We start from the raw sequence: 20965 nt of genomic DNA on the forward strand, positions 1-20965 counted from the left end.
GGTGATTGGTCAGAGGCCATGGGCTGGGCAGAGTTAGGGAGAACCTGCCAGCATCTTACTGATCTCAGTGTCTGGTAACCGAAGGCACAGGAGAGTCTCACAGCCTGTCAGGCCCCAGGGCTAAGAACAGAGCTCTGTCTGGGAATTTGGAGGTCAACATCTGGGCATGCATATGATACATGTGGGGTCTTCTTTGTGCCATCCTGTACCACTTCAGAGTGATGGCAAAGGTCTTCACCTAAGCTGTCCAGTTGCTGCTTGCCATATGTGACTGGCTACTGAACAATTGAAATGTGGCCAGTGGGTCTGAGGAGCTGAAGTTTGTTCACTTTATTTAGTGAATTTAGATTTGAGTCATTATATGTTGTCCTATCTCAAAGGCCGCCGCTTAACTCTAAGAAAAGCATCTGCAATGACAGGGAATACTTACTTGAGTCTAACATGTCATGACCCAAGCCTTCTTATTGTTTTCTTTGGGAAAGTAGATGCCGTGGTGGCATTGTTTAGTTGGGTTGCACAGTGGCCACATTTCAAGTGCCCAGTAGCTACATGTGGCCAGGAGCAACTGGACAGCCTAGATTGAAACTTGGGTTGAGAACATGGCCAGCTCCAGAGACAAATTAGCCCATCCGGACAGGTTTGGTGGATTTAAATACACAGTTGTTAGAAAACGCTGGTAACTTACATCTCCAGGTGTCTAGACAGCTGCTGGTTGGCCGTGAAGCCAGGGAAGGGAATGAAGGAAGAATGTTGGAGGTTGGGGGGCAGCCAGTGACAGAAAGAAAAGAAGGACGTAGGGGGGACAGTGCAGGAGCATCTGGGGAGCACAAGGAGAAACTAAGGAGAGAAGACAGAGTCCTAGAGCGAGACCATGAGAGCACGCCAGGAAAGTGTCAGTGGGAGTGCTATCAGGCAGCGGCAACCCTAGAATTATGCCAGTGGGTGGCTACACAGCGAAAGTAAAACAAAAATCAAAATTATCTACCTTGCTGTTGGCAGAGCTGTGGGATTCTCCTCTGCACTGCAGCCTTTTGCAGCTGTGTACACAAGCACCCCCTCCCCACTAGAGAAAGCCCAGAGTAAACTGTTCCAGGAAAACTAAGTCTATCTATCTGCCAGTCAAGGTGAGCATGCCTGAGGCCTGGAGTCTGACACAGAGACCTTAGGGCAGAGGCCAGGCAGGATGGAGGGGTCTGAGCAGAAAGCCGGAGGTGGGTGTTTTTCATGGTGTTTTCTAACTGCAGATGTGCCCTGGGCTGGGCATTGGATTAACCAATAAGAAGAGAAATGCATATCCTTCAAGGGGATGCAAGCAGAGAAGGGAGTGCCTGTGTTTTCTAACCAAGTCAAAGTCCCAGGGTAAACAGGGCTGACCCTTGTCTATCCCTGTGCGTTTTCAAAACATGTGGTAGGAACATGTGTTATGGTTCAAAGGAGATATTTTCCACAGGTTCATATGTTTGAACACTGTCCCCAATTGGTGGTGACATTGTGTTGGATGTTCATGGAACCTTTAAGAGGTGGGTGGCCAATACCTTAAGCTCTTCCTACTTTGATTTGCTTGTGTCAGGAGACTGGTCACAGACAAAAGGAAACCTAACAGCATCTGACTTTGTCCAGCAGTAAATCCTGAACCTATGACAGGGGTCAGGACCTGTTTGTTGGGCTACACTGAGTCAGTTGTCCTAAGACTTTCAGTTCCTGTTTCTCGAATGGGGAAACATGGTCAAATTACTTAATTTCCTGTTAAAATGTAAATTCCCATGAGGTCTGGGAGAGGCTCAGGTAGCTTCCTGTCTATATGCCTGTCTGCTGCACTTGATGGTGGTTCCTGGGCAGCTTGAGGTCTTGTTCTACTTCCATTCTGGGCCTAGGTGAGGTCAGGCCATGGCCTAACTGATCTGTGACACAGAATTACAGGAGAAAACGGTACAATTCAGAAGGGCAGGGATATAATGAAAAGCAGGTATGCGATGAGCTGGGCTGTGGGCACCCAAGTGACGGGTGGGACTGGCCTCCACAGACTCTTAGGAAACATAGCTGATCCCTCTGCAGGCTGTCTGGGGTGCATGAAGGGCTCCATGAGCTATACATTAGGATTGGTCTGGGGCAGGGGGATACTCTGACCCCAGCTGGCCACCGTAGGCCTTTCTCACCTCCTTAGCAGCAGCTTGGGGTGGTTCTTGCTCTCCAGGTTCTTATCAATGAGGTCAGCCAGTAGCTGCTTCAGCACATCAGTGGCGTACTCTAGCTTGCTCTGAAGTACCGTCATGATGAGCGAGGCCACGTTACCTCGGTCACGCATGGAAAAACTGCGCTGAGACTCCAGAGTGCGGATGAAAGAGAGGAGGAACACCTTGTTGTTGATGAGCTGGGCAAAGAGCTTCAACCCCTTCTCCACACGCTCCTGTCGGTAGCCTGGGACCTGTGGGGAAATTCGGGATCTTAACATGAGCTGCTGGCTGCCCCACTGACTGCCCACAGAATAGACCCCTCTATTCTAGGCGCAGATGATCTGGCTAACACTACCAAGTCCTTCTCAGTTGTCAGGCATGGGGCCTAGTATCTGTTTCCCCTCCATCACAGCCTGCAAAGTTGGCAAGTACTTGCAGTCCTGAGACACCATCATGAAGAACAGGAGAATTAGCCAACGTTCATAAGACGAAGCAATAGAATTTGAATCCACCAGTGTTAGACTCTAGAGGCTGAGATCTTTCCTGGTCGTGATGCAGATACTAACTCAGGGCCCATGCCTCAAACCACCTTCTAGTTCTCTGGAGCTTTGAGAGGCCAGAACTGCTGTGATTTGTTTCCTGTCTGAGGAATTACCAGGCCAGGACTCCCAGCTAATCTAACATCCACCTCTCTACTCCGACTCCAAAGGTTCTATGGCCAAACAATCAAGACGACTGGATTTCCCCTGGACTTCTGTCACCTCCACACTCTGTAAACTTATGCAAGTTCATCTCATAGGGACCCCAAATGACCTACTTTAGGAAAGGAAGAGGTGGTCTCTGAGGAGCACCATGCTGTTCTTTATCCAGGGAAGGAGGGAATAAACCTTCCTCTCTTCAGGTTAGTTTTTTTGGGGGGAAGGGTACAATCAGCTTGTATGGCAGCCACTTAGCTGAGCATGGAGGACAGAGATGTCCAGAAAGGGCTCTGATCAGAGGAACCTCAGACTGGTGCCTCCCAGATGCTCAGAAGCAGTAGAGTGGATGGATGCTCCACAGTCCTGAGGATGAATGACCTCTCCTACTCCTAGCCAAAGTGAAGTGGCAAATGCTGGGAACACACTGAATGTAGAAGACAGATACTAGAGTGGACTCACTCTTCATATAGCACCATTTAAACACTGATTGGGACAGGGAAGATAACTCAGTGGTAGTCAGAAAGTGGTTTTCTTGGTCATTTGGCAGGGGGAGACAGGACACTTAGAGAGCTGGTACTGCTCAGTCATTGTGCTGAGCAGTGATGTGTGGGTGCTGCTCTGTGTGTTAGCTTCTAAGAAAACTGCTCTTGGAAATGCAGCCACAGGCTTGGCCTTCATAGGGAGCTTTTGTGGAAGGCGGAGACGTGCTTGTCCCCTTGAATGCAGTTCTGGGGGCATGCTGAGGGAGGAGAGACAGCTAACAGAGGTGCCAAGGAAGCAACTTAAAAGCCTTGTTCCACCCCCCCCCAGGTCTTTGAGAAGGACTGCCATGTATGTCACAGTGAAGAACATGTTTTATTTAGTCAAGCCTGGGTTGGATTCAGTGATGTTCACTCACTAGTTGTCGATTTCTTCACCAGCAAAGTCCAGTTGCTGGAAGAGCTAATATGTGTATGGGTCTCGCTTCCTCTCTGCCAAGTCCTGTCTGGACTGTTTTGGATATATTGGCTCATTTTATCCACACAAAACTCTAGGGTATAGGATCTGTTAGGGGACCTCTGGGACCACATGAGGTCAAGAGTTTCTTCAGGATCCTCCAGGCTAGACCATGGACACAGACAGTCAGTATATACCCTACCCAGGAGCCACCACATGGGCTCAGACAACTCATGAGAGGCCTGTTGGACTGAGTACCATGCATAGATGTGTCACAAAGAGCAGCTGTTTTATACTGCTACCTCCAATGTTTCAACTCGCAAGGACTGAGAAAGGCAGCCGGAGAAGGCCCGTTGGGCCCAGGTCACAGACAATAGCAGAAATAGACATTCTTTACATGGCTCAGAAACCCCTGTGCTCTGGATTCAGGCAGAGGCATGGGCAGCAATCTGCTGGCAGCTAGATGCCAGTCCTATGCTCTTGGCTCCTCTTCAGAGGTCACACTGGGCCTCAGGTTTCTCTGCACGGCAGAGGTCTTGTGCAAGCTTTCCTGGTGGCAGGAGATTCTGGAATCTGAGAGGAAGCCTGTCTGTACCCAAAGCAAGCCCTTCATCATTCCTCTGGCTGCAGTATTTGTACTAGGAAGTGCCGTTCTCAGACAGAGACAGGAGAATGACAGAGCCAAGAGGATACCTTATGTACCAGTCAGACAACTTAGCCCGCACTTGACCCTCATCATAGCCCCATTCCCTGAGTTCCTCATTGTCCCAAGAGGGCCCAGCCTTGGCTTACCTTACACCTGGCTCCTTTGGTTTCCCAGTCCCTGGTGAAGTGATGTAGCACTGTCAAGGGATACATGGTAGCCTCACTCTGCCACAACTCTGGTGTTAATCTACTACCTGCCTGTTTCCTCCTGACTTCCTTTCCAGTCTGTGATGGACCTCTCACACACACAGTCATGCTTTACTCCCCCCACCTTCTCAGAACAATTCCTCTGCTGCTGGAGCTAAAGGTAACAGAAAATGCTGTTTCCTGGGCACTGTGTGCAGTGCGCGTTATGTGCCAGCTTTCTATGGAGTCTTGTAATGATCTCACACCTTCAGGTACTCAGAGAAATGACCACATGTGTCCCCAGGCCACCCTACTGCTAAAGGGCAGTGCTGAATTTTCAACATTCCCCCCAACCCCCACCTATCATCATGTCTACCCTACTCCTGAACTCAGGAGCTGACTGAAGGAAACTGGGGCTTCTCCCTGCAGTCTCTCAGCTTCCCAGGCTGTCTGACAAAGGGAAGGGTGGTCATGGGCAAGACAGGAGGTGCAGCATAGAGAGAGGACACCGTGCCAGCCATGAGTCACCCCATGCCACGAAGACACGCTATGAACCTACTGTGTCAGCTGCTCCTGCACCTTAAAAACTTCATATGCCTGTGGCCAACAAGTACCTGGGGCACAGGGTAAGACATTTTTAGCTGGCCTCTTGCAGGAAAGGTACCATGGTCAGCAACCTGGACTCTGGAATCAGAGACCATGGTAAGTGGGTGTGGAAGAGAACTCCAACCCCTACAGAGTCCACTGTTTTATCTATAAAATGAGAGTATGAGGGTCTATCTCATAATGTTTTATGAACATTAAATAAGATAATGTATATGAAATACTTATTATATGCTATATGTGCAGATTCAGTGATTTTATTACCTGCCTCTGCACATCCCTGGACTGCAGGACTGCAATTTTTTTTTGTCTGTCTCAGTTCACCAGGAGATTCTAGATATCTAACACATATCACTCTCTGTCCTGGTGCTGGAAATAGACACTTTCTCTCTATTCGATAAAAAATAGAGAGATGGAGGTAAAGTATCTTGGAAAAGTATATCCAGACCCACCCTTTCATACTCTGCCACCCTCTCCCAACGCTGGCCAAAGTCACTCTGAAACCAAATATTCTTTATTATCCAGATGTTTCTCCACTTTAGTTGAAGTCTGAACATATAAAACTGGATAGTAAAATTTAATTGTAACCCAATAGGTTAGAATTTAGGAGCCGGTGGTGGGTTAAAACCAGGAGTGTGTGACTGACGTCCTCTGTGTTCTTAAAGCACTGGTATGTGATTAGGGTGAGGGACGGCTCTTCCTCAAATGCCTCCACTTGCCCCATGTGGACTAGCAATGAACCAAGGCAAGGCAACCCTCTCGCTTCCTTTACACTCAGAACATCAAGGGGAAACTTTCCACTTGGTTAGAAACCAACAAAATAATAGTTCACATAAGACTACATAAGGTCCACAGACCCAGAGTAATGTACGGATGGTAAAGTTGATTTCTGGGCCCAATTTTGGCATGGGCTTAGAAAACCCTATTTAAAATTATATCTTCATGGAGTCTTGTGATTCTAAATTAGCAAAATAACTCTGGGATACACCTTGGGATATAATAAAGAAATATACTAACTAGGAAATATACTAAGAAATATAGTACCTAGGAAAATAACTCTATATATATCTATCCTGGTTGAATTCTTAGATTATTCCCTCTGATGCCTCCAGCCAGGACCTCACTCCCCTCTCTAGTATGGAAAGGAAGGAAGGAGGCAGGCAGGCAGGCAGACAGACAGACAGACAGTCCTTTACTCATGTTTCCTACACTGATGCTCTATGCCAGGGTCCCCTCCTGGTAGGGGGGAAGTCAGGCCATGAAGTGAAGCACACAGTCTACACACGAGTAACACACTCATACTTGTGGACAGTGGCCTAGCTGCTTACCACATGGACTTCTCCGAACTAGGAACTCACATGCTCTTCTCTGTCCTGAGTAGTCTGCTGTCTGGGTGCAAACTAAACTGAGGATGAGAAAAGATGAAATACAGAGAGGAGAGGAAGGCAGAAGGGGGAAGATGAAGAGTCCAAATGACACGATGGGTCCTGAGATGCCTAGTGTCTTTGTGCATCAATATATTATGCATGTATAAGTACACACACACACACATGCATGCACACATGCATACTCACATGCACACAAACACACATGCACACATGCTGACATATTGATAGAGACTAGAGGTTCATGCCAGAAAGAATGTGGGGAGATTGCCTGGAGTCTCTGCAAGTGCTACATAGTAACTATCAGACAGAGGGTCAAAGAGAGCTTCTCCAAGACAGAAGTACCCATTTTCTCACCACACACACACACACACACACACACACACACACACGCACGCACGCACGCACGCACGCACACCACACGTATGTCTGCATCATTTAACAAGGAAGTGTGGAGAAACATGGGTGCTATAAGCATGACTGTGAATGAGCAGTGTGTGCTGCCGTTAGTGCACGGCCTGCTGCACCCAGAAAGACCCCCACGTGGACACTTCCTCCGACATCATTATCTACAACCCTGAGCAGAGGGTCTGTTTTCCTTGTGTGGGAAATGCACCTACCCCAGAGCTGCATCTTATTTCCCACTGGTGCTTCATCCGTACCTTCTGTTTCCCCCTGACACATCAGCAGAATTGAAGGGCACCCGCGGTTGGGGGCGCAGGTCCTTTCAGCCAGAGGGAAACATGAAGTCTTGGCTCTCCTTCCTGCTCTGTGGCCAACAGCCACGTGCCTAGCCACTCCCTGGGATCCTCCGCCCTCTTACCTTGCTCACCTGTAAAATGGGCTCATCTACTCCAAGTGCCCCAGGGAACACAGATGCATACTGAATGCCTGAAAAGTCCTTAAAGCTAAGTAGGGATTTTAAGGGCTGCCAGTGCCTGACAATCAGCCCTTAGGGTTCTTCTTTTGTCTTGTTTTGCTCATTTTCATCTTTTACTTCTCTCTGGTATTTATCTTGATAAGTCATTCCAAAGCCCTTTCAGAACAGAGTGCAATTTGAATATCTGCATGAGTGAGATAGTGTGCTAGACAGTAAGTGGGATAATGTTTTCAGAAGAAGGGGGTCCCTCATGGCTGAGACACGGGGTTTGATCGTTCCCATTTCCACTTCCCTCCTCAGGCATCACTTGTCTTTCCCCAGGAAGCATCAAGTGGTAAAAATCCCTTCTACATTTACTGAGCACCGATTTGTTAGCAAAACCCTTTCTACTGTGGCTTACTAACTCTAAATCCATGAACTGCCCACATTTATCTGGCCTCTTGTCTGGTTGTGAATACATTGGGTTAGTGTGAATGAGAAGGGCTACCATAGGTTCATATATTTAAATGCCTGGTCCCCAGTTAGAGGCACTGTTCAAAAAGAATTAAGATATATGGCCTTGTTGGAGGAGGCTTAGAGGTTTCAAAAGCCTGTGCCATTCCCAGGTAGAGCTCTCTGTTTTATAGTTGTGGCCTCACGACGTGAGCTCTCAGCTCTATCAGCATGCTTGCCTGCCTGCTGCCACGCTCCTCCCTGTGATGCTCATGGACTCACCCTCTGAACCTGTAAGGCTCAGGAAACCCTTTCCTCTAAAAGTTACCTTGGTCATGGTGTCCTATCACTCAGTAGAAAACTAACCAAGGCCGGGCGGTGGTGGTGGTGCACACCTGTAATCGCAGCACTCTGGGAGGCAGAGGCAGGCAAATTTCCAAGTTCGAGGCCAGCCTGGTCAACCGAGTGAGTTCCAGGACAGCCAGGGCTACAGAGAAACCCTGTCTCGGAAAAAAAAAAAAAAAAAAAAAAAGAAAGAAAGAAAGAAAGAAAGAAAGAAAGCTAACCAAACCAAGACATCCATTTGTAGTTTGCTTGGAAGGGGTCCTATCTACTCATGCAATCTGTAATGGTTCCCCCAAGGCCCTGAAATTCTACTGAAATGTGTACTCTAAGGTGCCATGGTTTGACCCTATAACTACACTGGTGTTTACAAGCTGGGGGACTGCAGGCAAGATGTGCTGTCTTCATGGCCTCTGTTTCTTCACTTCTGAATCAGGATGCTGGGTATGTTGATCACACTGTAGCACACTGCCCTACTAGAGTACAAGCAGATGGGAGTGGGGGCTGATTCTTACCTCAAGGTCCCGTAGCACAGGGTGGTCTTCAATCCCTGGGAACAGCACCCGCATGGTATAGGTCCTGTAGTCCAGAAAGGGAATCCCCGCTCCATCCAGGTCACTGGTAAGCTCATGGATATCTGTCTGTAGCTCTGCAAAAGCTGGCACAAAGAGAAGTCTGTGAGGAGCCTGGGATGGCAGCTCAGTTAGTAAATGCTTGACTTGCAAGCATGAGGACCTGAGCTTGATCCCTACAGTTCATACACACACACACACACACACACACACACACACACACACATACGCACACTCTTGAGGGCACACATACACGCACACACACCCACTCTCTCTTTCTCTCTCTCTCTCTCTCTCTCTCTCTTTCTCTCTTTCTCTCTCGAGGGTACACATACACACGCACGCACACACACACACACACTCGAGGGCACACATACACGCACACACGCACGCGCACGTGTGTGTTTGTGTGTGTGTGTATGTTTGCATGTATGTGTGTGTGAGTGTGTATATGTGTATGTGTGTGTACGCACACACACCCACACTCTCTCTCTCTCTCTCTTTCTCTCTTTCTCTCTCGAGGGTACACATACACACACACACACACACACACACACACACACACACACACTCGAGGGCACACATACATGCACACACGCACGCACGCGCACGTGTGTGTTTGTGTGTGTGTGTGTATGTTTGCATGTATGTGTGTGTGAGTGTGTATGTGTGTATGTGTGTGTATATGTTTGCATGTATGTGTGTGAGAGTGTGTATATGTGTATATATATATGCATTTCTTGGGCATGGTGGTACACACTTGCAATCCTACCATTGAGGCCATGGAAACATCAGCCAGCTGACCTACACTACTTGGAAAGATCCAGGCCAGTGAAAGATGGACAACACCTAAAGAACAATAACTGAGAATCCTGTGAGATGTCGGATGGGGCCAGACTAAGGGTAACTCCTCTGAGAATGTTCAGAGCCCTCATCCAGGTCCCCCAGGGTGGTCTGGACCTGTGCGTACATGAATAAGGGAACTAGGAAAAAGCTGGTCTGGGGCCTCATATCTTTCAAATAGCAGAGTGGTGGGAAGGCTGACCTCAGACCTGTGATAATATTGGGATCAGAAGAGGAAGGGCTATTTGTAAAATGTGTTGGGAAGGGAAGTATAGAAGGTCAGGACAGAGGGGACAAAACAGAGAGATGAGCCTCTGCTTAGTGCAGAACTTTTTCCTTATCAAAGTCAAGAATGATTTCTTCCAATAAAAAAGGGTTTGAATGTCCAATTCTGGGTCATGTAGTTCTCAGAAACCAAACAAAGCTTGGGCAGAGGGACTGTCATCATAACCTGGTTTTTCTGCACAGATATTAAGGGGTACTTTTGTCCTTCTGGCCTGAATGCTGTGTTATCTGCTGGTGGATTCTCATTGCATGTAGGTGCTGCCTGTAAGGGCAGTTCAGACCTCCAGATGAAGAGAGCAACAAGGCCCCAGCTGGCCCCTAGGAAAATCTGGCATATAGTACAGCCCAGAGCCATAGCTGTTATCCTCCACTCTGGGCACAATGTCCTTGGGGCCATCTCAGAGGTGCAGCTGTCAATCTCGCTAAACTGTGGCATTCTTCTTGGTGCATGTCCACACATATCTCTGCATGCATACATGCATGTACATACATGCACGCATTAACAGGAGCATTGGCACACACTGCCAAACAACAAGCCATGGCTGCTGCCTAACCAATATTTGTTTTCAATTCGTTTCTTTTAAAACCTAAGAGTAAGATAAAAGTTGGTGCTTCAAAAGGGATTCATAGGCCCAAAGTGACTCTAGGGACACCAAAGAGTGATGATCCCAGTACCCAGTGGGATACAGTGACATGTCAACATAACACAAGCACCCTGAACTGCACACAGGGTCCTGCCCTGTCCTTCCTGGTGACTATGGTAGAGCTAACATGAAGTCTGTTGGTTGTCATGGGTCTTCACAGATGGAAAGCCCCAAGGCTGGCTGGAAAGCATGGTGAGCTAAGTAGACCTACAGCCCTCCGCTCTGCTAGGTGGATGCTGGAGTTCTTGTTATGACATCCCGTTAGGACATCTGAGACAGGTGTCCTACTGCTTCTAAACGCACTTCTAAATGCATGTGAGCAACTGTGTGTATGTAAGGGAAGCCAGGGGGCCACTTTGGTACGCACTGTCACCAAAGCTTTACAAACATGTATTGATGGTTGATATTAATTGCTAGCTTGAGTGAAGTGGTTAGTAAAGCATGGCTCTGAATAAGTCTGTAAGGGCCTTTCGGGAAACAACTCGATAGTGGTTATCAATGGATTGACTCATCCTTTGATGCATTTATAATATGATATTGCTGTTGGGAAGGAATTGATGTTTGGAAAGTAGGGCCTGGCTAGCAGATTACTAGGTTTGGGGGCTGTCCTTGGGACTCTACCTTGCCCTGGCCCTTTTCTGTCTCTTCTCTTCTTTGCTTTCTGACAGCCATCAGTTGAGCATTCCACCATACTCCCCTACTCCATGATGGATGAACTTTCTGAAACCATGAGAAGAGAAACCTATACTCCTTTTATTTGGTTCTGGTGGGTTATTAGATCACAATAATCTAAATGGACAAACATGCTTGTGCATGTCTGGAACAAAGAACACATACGTATTTGTGTTTGTATGAGGTGGTGACAAGGTATACATGAGCAAGATTGGGGTGAGTGTGTGCCTGTATAGGACCATGCAAGTGTGTCAGTGAGCTTACAGTGTGGAAATGTGTGTTTGTACACGAGTGTGCTAATATATCCGAAGCTCAGATCTGGGCTGATGTTTTCTAAGTATGGGTGTGGGTAGCTTCCTGGCTGACAGTGAACTCTCGGCACAAACCTTGTCTTGGGCCCAAAATATGCAGCAGCTGCCTTGGCATCCTGGAAAGTACCATTGTCACCAACCCTGCATGCCCTTTGCTGTAAGATGCCTCCTTCCACCCCAGCAGCTTAACTGTCCCCAGCCAGAAGCCAGAATCTCCTTTGGGACTGTGTGGCTTTCTGCCTGCAGAGGAGCCTTCCTTCCCTCCCCCCCCCCCCAGAGCCTGGAACCCCCTCCCTCCCTCCCATGCCTTCTCCTGGCCAGGAGGAGAGGGAGGGAGTCAGGATTGATGTGTCTGCAGTTTCCTTTAAGTTACCATGCACCTCCAACATTCAAAGCCTCACGCCTGCCTCACATAAAAGAGATTCTAATCACTACACCTAATTAGAGGGAAGAGTACATTGCAGAGAAAAAAATTAAGCAGTGTAAATATAATAAAAGGCAGTAATTAACAGTCCCACAAGGCAGATGCCAGGATGACAGCTGAAGGATGCAGAGATGGGATGGAGTCCCATCCCCATCAGAAGAGGCGGAGCTTCCCTAGTGGGAATCTGCATGATCCTGAGCCCAGGTACAGGGCTGGATTAACACTGGGTACATATTACCCACAGAGAAAGAGCTCAGCTCCTCCCTCCCAGGGTGGCTTACAGAAGGATGTCCTGGGGTTATGTAAGACTACTTGCTAAGCTGCCTACTTGGTTTTGACACTGCTGATCTCCCTTCATGGTGGCTTGTGTATATTTTTCAAATACAAGCTGTGAAATGCACTTCCTTTGAAATCACAGATCAACCCTACAGAATTCCCTGCTTGCTGATGGACAAGAACTGAGGGACTGTTCACATGCATCGTGTTGAGAGAGCCCCCCAGGTCTTCCCTAGAGGAGACTGTGATCTCCCTTTTCCCCTAAGCCAGAGTTGTGAATCTGGACACTGTTCTTGGTGTATAAATGATCCCCGTATCATATCCAGAAGGAGTAAGGAGAAAAGTGATGGCGGACATCTAGACAGGGCTTTGGGCTGGGACCCTAGGTAAGCAGGGAGACTGGCAGAAAGGTTCTGTAGCTAAAATGCCCAGCCTGTGGGGCCACCCACTGTATCTCAGCTTGCTGGGCCATAAACAGGAGGCACACACACATATGCACCTACCCCCTCATACTCATACAAGTGCATGTGTGAATACAAGCAACCTTAAGCACTGGTTATTATAAGCCTAACCTGCTGGCTTATAAATGAAGACACTAACACAAATGTGTACATTTATATACATAACTACCCTCTACTGCAGCTCCACCTGTTGCCTAATGCACTTACATATACAAATGTAATATATATACACATGACCTTCAGCACCACACCACGGATTGTTGCCCAGGCTGGTTGGTACCGTACAGAAGCACATGTGTGCACCTGCACACATACAGTGACTTACATGTGCTTCCATGCATACATAACCTCTAATACTACCCACTGCTGCCCAGCCTGCATGCTCTCTTATGATAGGTACACATGCATGCACACACACACACACACACACTCACACACACACTCACACACACACAGACTCCAGCACCAGAAACCAGCACCTGGATGCTCAGTACCTTCCTTGCACTCCAGGGCCACACGGGACTCAAGGTTGTCCATCTGCATCTGCAGTCTCTTCAGCGTGAGGTCACTTTCTCGGGACTTGCGTTTGTAGGCGATGAGCACGGCCACGATGAAGATGATGAGGAGGCCCCCGGCCACTGCAATGCTGACGATGGCGGGCAGGCTGAGCGGGCTGTCTGGGGCAATGTACACCATCCCAGGGGAATACTCCATGCCACCCACCCGAGCCTGTGGACACAGAGAAGAGAGGGAGGGTAGCAGAGCAGACTGAAGGATTGCCAGCAAGGAGCCCCCCTCACCCCTTCCCCAGAGAAAGCATGGATAGTGGATGCTGCTACCCCTCAACTAGAAAATGTGGCCATCCTCTGAGTCAGAAGGACACTGTCCTCACTATAAGGAAACAGCTTGCAACTACACTGTGAGCACAGAGATAAAGTTCCAACTGACTTCCCTGAGAATCATCCTGCCATCTGAGTTTGTAACTAAAATACAGAAATGATATCATGGTCCACCCTATACCAGAGATGGATGAGCCTCTTCTTAAAGTCTCTCCCTCTCCCTCTCCCCCTCCCCCTCCCATCCCATCCTCATCTCATTCTCCCTCTCCCCCTCCCCTCCCCTCCCCCCTTCCCTTCTCCCTCCCCCTCTCCCTCTCCCCTCCCCCTTCCTCTCTCCCTCCTCCTCCCCATCTCCCCCTCCCTCTCCCCTCCCCTCCCCCTCTCCCCTTCCCTCCCCCTCTCCCACCCCCTCCCCATTCCCCATCCCCCTATTTCCCATCCCCCTCCCCCTCTTCCATCCCCCTCCCCCTCTCCCTCTACCCCCCCTCTCATTTTCCGAACATAGCTTATCACTCCATTTAATGTTTTCATCTTGTTACACCAGCCAGGAAGAGGGAGTGATAATATAAGAGAGGCTGGCTCGTGGGTGGGGCAGGACAACAGAAACAAATCTGGGGTGAGCTGTGCGAAAGCTCACCGTAGTCAGGAAGTGCTCTCAGAAGTCTCTGGTAGCCTGGATACAGTGAGCCACTCTCCCCCAGCACCCCTCATGCCTGCTTCACACACAAAGGGGTCCCAGCATCCTCACCATCACTTTGTGCCTGCCGATGAGGTTGGGAGACTCGCAGAGCAGCTGCACATCTGACACGGTCACGGTGCACGGTTTCTCCCCAACCAGCACGGTGTAGTTCAGCTTCACGTTGCCTCCAGCCACTGGTGGGATCAGGTTCTTGCCCTGGAGAACAGGAAAGCCACCATCGCCAACCTTGAGTCAGAACCAAAATGCTGGTAGCTGCCATGGCCTGCTACCCAACATCTCATCTTATGGATGGACCAGGAAAGAGGCGGCCATTAGCAAGAAGTTCAAAGGATTGGTGTGTGTTAGATGTGGTGTGTTATGAATTCGGTCCCTAGTTCTGTTAGGTAAGAGATAATAGGAACTGTAAGATGTGGGGCTGGCTTAATGACGTCCCCTCTGGTTCCCTTGTCACATGTGCTTCTGCTAGAAGGTCCCTGTGAGAACCAGGATGATTATTTGGTCTTTCATTTTCCAGAACAATGAGGCAAGTTAACTTTTTTCTTTTATAAGTATCTAGCATCAAGTATTTTGTGACAATAACAAAACAAGTTAATACATTACACATACTAGTAACCTCTCATCCTCCCAGTAAGAAATCAATAATTGATAACTGAAATACCATGAGAAGTTTATCTGGAATACCTTTAGGATAATGGGGGTGCCGGGCTTGAGCTCCAGGATTCCTGATGGACTGAAAGCCTCAAACACGGGGTTGGGATAGTAGGTGAAGTTGGTCTTGTTGAGGATGAGCAGAGACTGGACATTGTCCAGGATGAAACCAAATTCTTCAGGCCTCTCAGTGAGATCTGACTGGTGGTCAGGACCCAGGGCGAGGGCTGGAGCCTGGCAGGTCATCTCGGTAGCATTTAGGACCTCACAGATCTGCAGGAGTCAGAGGTGTGAACAGTGAGCAGTCCATACTCAGTGAGTGAGTCCACACCAGGACTCCTGGTGTGCAGTGGATATTACGTAAGGTTGATAAAGGAAGATTAAGCCAGGACCATACTCTTGGCTACTTACAGACTGCACCCGGGGTCTGTTTCCTAGCTATGGCTTTGCTCAATGTGAAAGTGATAATGACTAGTTAATCTGTGTAGGAATGGTGGGGTGAGATGGAACCCCATGAACTGTGGAAATTATTGGTCTTTCAGGCCTATAGCCCCCAAAGCTGTAAGTATGGCCATGCCCAACTCCCCTACCCCCCAGCCCAGGTCACGGAGGTATCCCATGACACGAGTCATATATGTAGGCAAGGACCTGCCAAGGGACTCACGTTGATGTGCTCTTTCCCTCCATGCTTGGCACGGATCTGTGGGTTCTGTATGAGGTCCAGATGAGTTCCCCAGACAGCAATAGGCGTGTTCCCACTGCCCAAAGAGAAAGAAAGGAGTGTGTGAACCGCAGGGTAGGCTACAGAGTGACCATGACAACAATGGTCATCAGGATGAGCCATGGCCACAAGGACGAGGAAGCACAATTGTGTCCTTGGATACAAGGATGAGAAGCTGACTGTAATAACAAGGGTAACTATCTTAGAAGGCCAGAGGGAGGACAGCGGTGACCAGATGCCCACATTGTCCCTGGCTGAGCTGTTTGTAATGTATATATATATATATCAGATGAAGGCCCTGGTGAGAGCATGGGCCCTTAGCTCTCTGAGGCTCCCAAACTTGAGCTGGCTGCTTTAGCTCCTGAGTCTCCTCCCCTAGCCCTCACCACTCTTGGTCTTGTTCTAAATGGTCCCCAGCAGACCCTCCAGTGTCCAAGCACCAAGCATAATGTTTTCCATGGCAACCATGCTACAGATTTCCTCCTTAGTAGCTTCAGTCCAGCTGAGACCTGTGACAACCACAGTCCAGGACCAGACACCTTTGCCAAGAGTACAGGTGTGACATGCTCTGAGTCTTGAGTCTCCTGAGCCCTGGAGTGGCACAGGACACAGATGAGGAGGACTCAGGTGATTTAGCTCAGTGTGGCCTTCAAAGGATGCTATGCTCTGTAACCAGGAAGAAGCTGGCGGGGAGGGTGGGCATCCCTGTGTTTGGCTGTGTCTTCCTTGGACTAGAGTGAACAATGGCTTGATTGCTAGTCAACGGAGTGTCACTGACAGACATTCTGCTTTCCAAAGCAGGGCATCTTAGGTAAATCCCTTCTAACAGTAGTAGCTAAGATTCTTTGTCAGCTGTATTCACATGGGTTTCTATCCATCTGTCTACTTTCCCATTTTTAAACTTTCCATGACTCCTCTTTCTCATTGCATGTGTCTTGCATGCACTCATATGCTTACATGCACACATGTGCTCGCATGCACACCTATACTTCCAGCTGTGCCTGCAGGATTCTTTCTACAGATACGTTTCTGGTATCTAGTCACCAAGTCCCCCAGCCTTCCCAACCATTAATTCTACATTCAGTTTCAAATAACATCATCATTGTCCCTAAACAACCCAGGCACTTACAGGATGCTCAAATCTACACACTGCAGAGCCCCCTCATCCTTGGATGTCTTGAACCTAAGCTAAAATGCTGGCAGTCCAGAATGTGTGTCCAGCCTCCCTTGTGGCATGAGTGTGACTTGGGACACTGCTGAGTGCCAGGAAGATGACACCTTTATTCTTGTGACAATATGAAGGGAAACAGAATTCAACAAGGCCATGAACGTCCCAGACCATCGCTGCCTAGTGTCTACAGTGAGGCACAAAGGGCTGTGTCACCTTCCTGAATCATCAGGCTCTGAGGCCAAGGCCTGGCATGGCTCTCACAGACTGTTTCCCCTTCAGACTTTAGCTAAGGACAGCCAATGGCCTTTCTCATCTCACCAGCCAGGCTGGTTCTCTCTGGTCTTCAAGCAGAGGGTGGCCAACTATTTCTGTGATGGGCCAGGCAGCAAATATTTCAGGCTCCACAGGCCATATGGTCTCTGTCACAATTACTCAACTCTGTGCAGTCACGAGCAAGCAACTGTAGACAATACAAACATCCAGCAGAGCTATGTGCAAATAAAATTTTATTTACAAAAATTCAGGCATCCAGTCAGATCTGGTCCTTGGGTCTCTGGTCTAAGTTTTGCCCCTGGTGTAAGCTTGTTCCTGACTTAGCCAGAGCAGAGCACTTCTTTATTCTGTCTTCACTAATTTCTCCAGTCCTGGGCCCCTCCTGGCTGGAGTTGACTGTGAGGGGTCACTGAGCAGGGAGCAGATTGGGAGTAAGGGAATGCTAAGGTCATCTGTTGGGTAAACAGCATGGACTATGTCTGCTCCTTCCCCTCCCAAGTCTTCACTGTGTTCCACATGCACCCCAGCTTTCCAATGATCTCAAGGGGCTCCCAGAGAAAGGACAGCCTTCATGGTTCCTTCTCATCCTGATAATGTCCTCCTGGCTTGGAAAAGTGGCCACAGTCAAATGCCTACAGCTCCATCTCTGATGGGAGGTGCTATACTCTTACACTCTAGAGATCCTGGAATCTCTCTTGGAAAATCCTCCTATACAAAGAGGTCCAAGAAGACCCAGGGCTTGCCCCAGTAGACTACTGAAGTGCCCAACTCCCTGTCTGGGGTCTTCCTATATAGCAGCATTGCATGCCCTCTTCCACCTCCTGTGTCATTTTGCTTAGTGTATTTATGTTGTGCAATGGGGAAGCAGTGAGAAATAAGGACCAGACTCTCCCTGGACGAGTCTGTTATATGAGAGGAGCAAAGGGAAGCGGTCACCAGGGCTGATGGAGAGGGGGGAAGAGAGAGGGGGGGAGGGAGAGAGAGAGGGAGAAGAAGAGGGAGAGAGAGAGGGAGGGAGGGAGGGAAGGAGGGAGGGAGAGAGAGAGAGAGAGAGAGAGAGAGAGAGAGAGAGAGCTCAGTCTCCTAAGTCACTGGGGTGATAGTCTCTTGTCACCAAGCCTGGTTTCCCTTGGGGTTTTGATGTCTGAGAAAGAGAAACTGTGGGCCAGAGGCAGGGAAAAGGTTGTGGGGAATAGGTCCTCCTACCTGACAATGCTCCATTCTGGCTCAATCCGCACGATGGTGGGGTCCTCCACGTACTGAAAGACCAGGTCCTGGCGGATCCTGGCCCTGTCCACCTGCACAGTCACCTTCATGTCCAGCACCTCCTCTGAGGACGTAGTGTTACAGATAATGTAGGATGGAGAGCGTCTGCAAGGGAGGGCAGAGCGTGGGCTCCCAGGAACTAAGCCTAGCAGCGCTCCCAGGTCAACCCCCTTTCTTGGTGCATCTTGTTTCTCGGAAGTAAGGGCGAGCACTGACACAGAAAATGCACAAGCCAGGGACAAGGACCTTTTGAAAGGCTCCTCTGAGCCTGCCTTTCAAAGAGGTCTGTTCTTTGGGCTATCCTTACCCCTAACCTTTGCCTCAATTTTCATAAGATCTAGCAACATAAGTCTGGTGATTCCTGCCCTGCAGTGGGAATCCTGTGAAGTGGGCTTGGCAGGAGTCAGCCCCTTGCCACCTGTTCCCTGCGACTCTGAGTCCTGAGGCCTGGCTTGTAGCTTTTAAGTCTGGCACTGTGCTTATTGCACTGGGCTCCTTATGCCTCTCCCTCTGCCTTATGAGTCTCAGCCCTTCTGTGGTTGCTTTGAGTAAAGTCATCCTCACCACTCTCAAAAGGATCCGAGTAATGTTTTCTTGGCTGGCAGTAATGCAAGGTGCAGGCTGCTCTGACTTTGAATCTGCCACAGTTCTTGTAGGAACGCCTATCTCTGGGGACTTTGGTTCAGATGGGTCCCATTTCCCAACACGTGTTCTTTGGATGGGCTCCCCTTGGCTTCTATTGCAGGCTTCTGTCTAGGTAAACTGTGTATTTCCGCTGGGCAGAAGGCCTCTTGCCCTTTTATGCCTCAGCCTCTGGGATAACCTGCTCAGCACAGACAAGGGGGTCCCAGGCAGCTCCCAGCAGGAGCGGTTCTTAGCTGCATGCTCAGTGGTACCCCATTCTCTGCAAAGGGAACTAGGGTGTCAGAGAGCACAACACCTCCTCCACCTCCCAGGGAATGCAGGGATGGTAGCTACTGTCCTCCAACCAAGGGAGGCAGAGTGCCAGCTTTTAGAGGGACTCACAAAAGTCAGCTCGGGTGAGGACCAGTTCTTATCCACCTCTGTGGGACCCCACATTTCCCTCCCAGAGGCTTTACCTGTCTGGCCCCTCCCCTGGCCCCTTGGGTTACCTGTGGAAGAGGCAGGGCTGGCTCCCAAACATCACCACCACATTGCTGCCCGCGTTCAGGTTGGTGCCTGTGATAGTGACCTGTGTTCCCCCAGACATGGGTCCTCGGTTGGGCTTCAGATCTGCGAGGGTCAGAGTCTGCATAGAGAAGAAGAGAACTGAGGCATGCTGGGATAGGTAGAGGCTGGAAAATGCCTTAGGCAATTCCTCGTGTTCTACTGAGGAGCTGCTACCTAGAATCCACTCATGAGTCCTCTGCAAGGCATTTGATATTCTTGTGTGACAAGAGCCTTCAGCTGTACAAGAGTAATCGTAGTCATGATAGTTTCTGTGTACTGATTTTTTTGTTTTGTTTTTAGTGACAGATTTTATCTATAGTGAGAGAGGCACATGTGTATCTATAATTACCCAGTCAATGATTTTTTTAAAAAAAAAATGACTATCATTATTTCATAGATGAAGTTCAGAGAGGTTCACTAAGTTCTCCAAGGTCACATAGCTAAAAAGTACTGTAGCTGAGACTCAGAGTCTCTGATCTCCAGCCACTTCAGCAATAACAGCCTCCTGGTTCCTGAAAAAGGGACCTGACATACACAAAGGTCTCTCCAGGGCACCCTCCAGGACCAGAGCATGGGATTTGTGAGAACTGTACCCAGGGAAGCTTCCAAGGCTTGTCAAGGCCCCTGCCCTGACTGGAGGTGAGGAGTGGGCTGAGGTGGGGGCGGGGAGCAGAGCCCTAGATTGCTAGGGATTTGGAGTTGCAGTTTGTTCTTTCATTAGCATTTTAATGGAAAAACTTTCCCCAGTCCCAGGTGAGAAGCCTGTATCTGCATTTAAATGAAGACTTCTCTTTCCTTTCCCCAGCCACAGCCCACTAAAAGAACTCTGTACTGAAACTGAACCCACTGAGTTCACAGGGCCATGGTTACCCTCCTGCAGGAAGCCTCCTTTGGGGACCAGCAAACCCAACCACCTGCCTTGTACCCAGATCCCAGACTGGGGACACTGGTGGCATTCACCTGGAGATACTCGCTGCCCTTGGCTCTAATGTTCTTCAGTTAGGTTTGGAACCTTTGCTTTGTGGCTTGAACATCCAAGGACAAGGGACTTTGGGTATCATGGTGTGGGCAAGATATTATTTCACTTCTCCAGTCACACAATTGGGAACTGAGCCCCCAAATGGTTATCTCCAGGATCCATGACAGTTTTCTCATTCAGTAAACTACATACAGTAATCCGCTATTTCCAAAAGGTGGTTTTGCCCCACTGCTGTTCCCCAGAGAGAAAACAATGGGCCTGTCAGCTGGTGTCCTGCGCCCCTGGGCGACGGCAGAGCTCTAGCATCAAATGCTGGAAAGGATGTCTGCTTGCTATTAGCCTCATTGCTGTGGTGCTGATGCAGGGACTGGCTGGAAGGGGTCTGCTCCGGGTGGGAGAGGGTGTTAT

General features: G+C 49.1%; 1 protein-coding gene across 1 annotated transcript in view; it reads right to left on the reverse strand.

The window, feature by feature from the left end:
* Plxna4 (plexin A4) overlaps nucleotides 1–20965 on the reverse strand; it is a 440362-nt gene that overhangs the window by 35748 nt on the left and 383649 nt on the right. The window contains exons 15-22 of the mRNA XM_052173399.1: nucleotides 19521–19657; nucleotides 18328–18492; nucleotides 15621–15714; nucleotides 14990–15229; nucleotides 14357–14503; nucleotides 13264–13498; nucleotides 8797–8939; nucleotides 2157–2425 (exon numbers count right to left, since the gene is read on the reverse strand). Of these exons, the coding sequence (XP_052029359.1) occupies nucleotides 2157–2425; nucleotides 8797–8939; nucleotides 13264–13498; nucleotides 14357–14503; nucleotides 14990–15229; nucleotides 15621–15714; nucleotides 18328–18492; nucleotides 19521–19657 (1430 nt within the window). The remainder of the gene's footprint in view (nucleotides 1–2156; nucleotides 2426–8796; nucleotides 8940–13263; nucleotides 13499–14356; nucleotides 14504–14989; nucleotides 15230–15620; nucleotides 15715–18327; nucleotides 18493–19520; nucleotides 19658–20965) is intronic.

The sequence above is a fragment of the Apodemus sylvaticus genome, chromosome 2 (genome assembly GCF_947179515.1).
Source record: "Apodemus sylvaticus chromosome 2, mApoSyl1.1, whole genome shotgun sequence".
Lineage (NCBI taxonomy): Eukaryota > Metazoa > Chordata > Mammalia > Rodentia > Muridae > Apodemus > Apodemus sylvaticus.